Below are 4,772 nucleotides of genomic sequence, written 5' to 3' on the forward strand. Positions count from 1 at the left end.
TCTTCTTCGTTCCCGACTCTTCAAAATTAGGGGTACGAATTGCAAGTTGCGTTTCCCCACAATAAGCATGTCGTCTTCTTCTTTTTTCACTCAAATTGCCACCTTCCTTTTGTATTCTCAGACCTCGTCATAATTGGCACATCACGCTTAGGAGTGTAAGTAGTGATGAAACAACAACCCTATCTCTGATCCGATTTGTCATTCATCTACTCTGATATACATTACATATGATCCTTTTCGCCTTACATATTCCATCGTATTCAAGTAATTAATCATATATCAGATCTTATATCTGAAAAATGAAAGCCCTCGGTATTAGGGCGAAAGCTCTGGTGGTTTCTGTTTGGTCAAAAAAAGGAAAGAGGCGGTGCTCGGGTGAACGTCAGGAGGAGGATAAATGGTGATGTGGGGGTCGTTAGGAGGAGGAGAGGAATGGTTGTTCGGAGAAAGAAATGAAGGTGAGACGAAAAGAACTTTTGCTCGCCTTTGATTAAATAAAAAGAAAGAAAGAAAGAAAGAAAAAACAAGGAAATTAAAATGTTTATGTACATCTTTTATATTTATAATACGTATTTTATTAGAACCGTATTAAATTGTGGTGTATTCTATTATTAATTTTCGAGTAGTGCAATAAAGTAACTACCCGCTAAGAAAAGAGAAATACTGAAAACTTAACGGAAAGAATTAAATACAAAATTGACCAAGTAACTCATGCACATGCATTTAGGTGTTATACTGATGCATATAGGTGTTGTACTTTTAACATTGTCCACGTTAATTAAGTAAAAGATATATTAAAAGAGTACGCTATCATTATGAAATATGCTATTTGTTATAAAGTTATTATCGTTGAACCGACCATAACTTAAAATGTTGTTGCATCCCTTTTGATTGTTGAAACTTAATCAAATAAATAATATGAATGGTAACAATGACAAGTCAAGACGGTATGATATAATGATCAGAACAAAAATGGCACATTATTAATGGTGAGATGCAATCGTAAAACGACAGTTTTAACCACATTCAACAAATAAGTCCATTTCCAAATGTAACAAATTGCACACAAATGGTAGCAATACAATAAGTTTCGTCCATTGTCCAAAAAGGGTCAAAAGCTCATAATAAGCCATGTATCTCTGCGACATTTCTATACCATCAAATCAACCTCGCAAAATATATTAATATATAGCTTTTAAGTTGTATCTTTTAACCAAAAAATTATTATATTGTATAATGAAAGAGTTGCATTATAATTTGTGGATTAATTGCAGACATCTACAGTTGAGGCACATGCATCCTATATATTCTTCTTATAGATGAATTGAATCTCCTCTTCGACATTAGCAATACCACCTTCCTTCAACCTTACACACACACCAAGTTGAAAACACGCACACAAACTATTGAGAGAATGAAGAACATGATAATAGTCATGTTTATAATATTTGGTATTTCAGAAGCACGACTGAAAGTAGGGTTCTACAGAAAAACATGCCCAGACGCCGAGTCCATTGTTGGTGGTTTTGTAAGAGATGCAGCTGAGTTTAACCCACAGATTCCTGCTTTCATGCTCAGGCTTCACTTTCATGACTGCTTTGTTCAGGTTCTTTCAGTTCCCCCTCTCACTCTTTCTAGGGTTCATCCGGTACTTACGATATGAACCACTCGTTTGATTTTCAGGGTTGTGATGGGTCAATTCTAATAGATAATGGACCAATTTCAGAAAAGCTAGCAGTAGGGCACCAAGGAGTGAAGGGTTTTGATGTGATAGAGAATGCAAAAGCTCAGTTGGAGTTTGTTTGCCCTGGTGTTGTTTCTTGCGCCGATATTGTTGCCATAGCTGCTAGAGATGCTGTTGCTTTTGTATGTCACATGCTTTCTCTTTTTTCTATATCTCACACAATTACACCTTGCAGTGTGTGTTTGTGTGGATGATTTGATTTTCATGTTGGTGGCAGAGTTTTGGTCCAATTTATGAAGTTGAAACCGGCAGGAAAGATGGGTTTGTTTCCAATATCTCATTGGCTGACAATATGCCTGATTTCAGAGACTCAATTCATCTTCTCAAAAAGAAGTTCTTTGACAAAGGTCTCACTGAGAAAGACCTCGTGGTTCTCACTGGTACTCTTTCTCTCTCTTTGGCTCTCAAGTCTCAATATGAATTGCGTGTAAGTGTATATAAATATATATATCATGCAGATTCGATGGGTTTGTTTAGTTGGTAGACATTTTGAGAGGTATGAACATTGAGGATTTGGCTCTACTTTGTTTTGATATTAAATATCAAGCATAATAATAATTAAAGGAAAAGTTCTTATTTATTTTATGCATGGTAACAAATGTTAGGTGCACATACTATTGGTACAACCGCATGCTTCTTCCTGATGGATAGACTTTACAACTTCGTGCCTGGTGGGGGTCCGGATCCAAGTATAAATCCGGATTTCCTACCTGAACTTATGGAAATTTGCCCACCGGAGGGAGACATAAACTTTAGGTTACCGATTGATCATGATAGTGGAGAGAATTTTGACAATGGGATCCTACGAAACATTAGGAGCGGCTTTGCAGTGCTACAATCAGATGCAAAGCTCTTGGATGATCCAGAGACCAAGCAAATATTGGATTCGTACTTCGGGTCTACCAACCAATCGTCTTTTGAAGCAGATTTTGTGACGTCCATGGTGAAAATGGGTCGTGTTGGAGTTAAGACCAGTTCAAAAAGAGGAGAAATTAGACGTGTGTGTAACACGTTTAATGATTAATACGACGTTTTTCCCTTGTCAAAAGTAATAGTAAATTTTATACTCTATATGAATTTAAAAATCTTCGATGCCTTTTTATGCTTTTATAGTAAAAAATGTGTAATTACAATGTTGTAAATGATGGTCTAGTCATTGGTCGGATAGCAATTGCCATTTCCATTTTTGTTAGGTGGTCAAATAAGGGGGAGTCATTCAACATCATACTAGGTGGCCGGAATTTCCATTTTTTATAATTTTAAAATTTAAAAAATTACGTTAAAATTTTTAAATTTTCAAAATTTTCCAATTTTTTAAATTATTGAAACTTTGAAATTTTAAATTTTGAAAACATTTAAATGTCTCCACCTAAACGTCAATTATTTACCACCTAGACCAATTAGTCGTTTGATCATAGCCAACCGCCTCACTACCGTTTAACAACTTTTAAAACCTTGATAGTAATTTCACCTTTACATAATTGATACAAATTCTCTTTTTACCACGATGAAATTTAATAAATCAAATTATAAGGGTTAACATTGATTGGTTTTTGGGTAAAATCTTACTTACCTAAACTAAAAGGTTATGTTTTTGTATTTTGAAATTCCATTTGATTTTGACTTTTTCTACTTTTGATATTTTGATTAGGTTTTAAACAAGTTTGTGGTTTTTTGTTTTTTAGTTGTTGAGTTCAAACCATCATGGGAAAGACTCGTACTATTACAAGTATGTAGCTATAAAGAAATCATATCTATACCAAACTCGATGCATTTTGCATTCAAACACAATAAGAAGTTCATAACTAAACTAAAAGTACTTGGAAATGAAAAATGTATCGTTACAATTGAGATTAGTTTCTAGTAACACAAAAGACATAGTATTGTCACTTTCCAAAATTTTCAACAAATTTAAACTTTTCAAAATAACTTGTTACTAATAAAAGTGTTTACAAAACCATTGTTTTCAAAACATGATTTAAAATTAGACTTTCCCAAGATCTAATCAGTAGTAAAACCAAATATGTGTACGGTTATGCCATCGCCTTGCCACAATCATATGAAGCACCTGAAACACTAAACTGAAGCCGTAAGCACAAAGCTTATTGAGTTCCTCCAAAGTACTACCACATAAACAGATAACACATACAAACAAGCAAGTTAAAATACTCATGCATGCCCCAATCAGCCTCGGCCTGGAATACCAGGCATGTCTACAATGGGCCTAGTCATCAACGAGATGGAATACCCTCATATCATAAGCGTGTTGGTCCAATCAACCATCGGGTTAGAATACCAAACATGTCAAGTCCAATCAACCATCGGGTTTGAATACCCCAATCCTATTGACTGATGCACAAAGCAGTCCAGTCTCACCATACACCATAAAATTAAGTCAGGTCCAATCAACCTTCGGATTGGAATACCCCACACTCAACCATCGGGTTAGAATGCTAATATACAACGGGTTCAGTCATTTTCGGGATGGAATACCCTCAGACCCAATCAATAATCGGGTTGGAATGCACCCGGTCTGTTGGCTCACGCACATAGCAGTAAAACCTTAACCACTAACCAATATATAACCAGTCAACAGGCAATTGGGCAGATCTACAAATCATTAAGCATAACATCATCCTATATATCATGATACCGATCTAACAAACCACTACAACATAATAACATACTATCACATAACACGATATCTAATCCAATAGGCCGACCTTGGGGCCTTCGACCCGAAAGTACAGTGAGGAAAACTCACTTCAATCCGCTGATACTAAAATAATTGCTCGGACCGCTGAATCGGATAACCACGTGCTAACTAACAATAAATACAATCTTAATCAATAATTAACCCGATGGCCCAAAATCCGAGGCTCAATCCATATACTAACTTCCCAAAGGGTAAAAGACCATTTTACCCTTTTCTAACTTGATCCATAACCAAGGTCCGGCCCAAAATGCATAAAAAAACTCAAAACACAAAATGGCAATCTAAAGCTCAAATCAAAAGCAACAACAACCC

At 35.6% G+C, this 4,772-nt stretch overlaps 1 protein-coding gene across 1 annotated transcript; it reads left to right on the top strand.

Annotated features, from left to right (window-relative positions):
• The first annotated feature begins 1,274 nt into the window (after positions 1-1,274).
• On the top strand, positions 1,275-2,780 carry LOC144997682 (peroxidase 43-like). The gene is made up of 4 exons (XM_078957557.1): positions 1,275-1,606; positions 1,684-1,866; positions 1,962-2,124; positions 2,350-2,780. The coding sequence occupies exons 1-4, from the start codon at positions 1,415-1,417 to the stop codon at positions 2,766-2,768; spliced, it is 957 nt and encodes a 318-aa protein (XP_078813683.1). The 5' UTR covers positions 1,275-1,414; the 3' UTR covers positions 2,769-2,780.
• Positions 2,781-4,772: the final 1,992 nt, after the last annotated feature.

The sequence above is a fragment of the Lactuca saligna genome, chromosome 5 (genome assembly GCF_052625555.1).
Source record: "Lactuca saligna cultivar CGN05327 chromosome 5, ASM5262555v1, whole genome shotgun sequence".
NCBI lineage: Eukaryota > Viridiplantae > Streptophyta > Magnoliopsida > Asterales > Asteraceae > Lactuca > Lactuca saligna.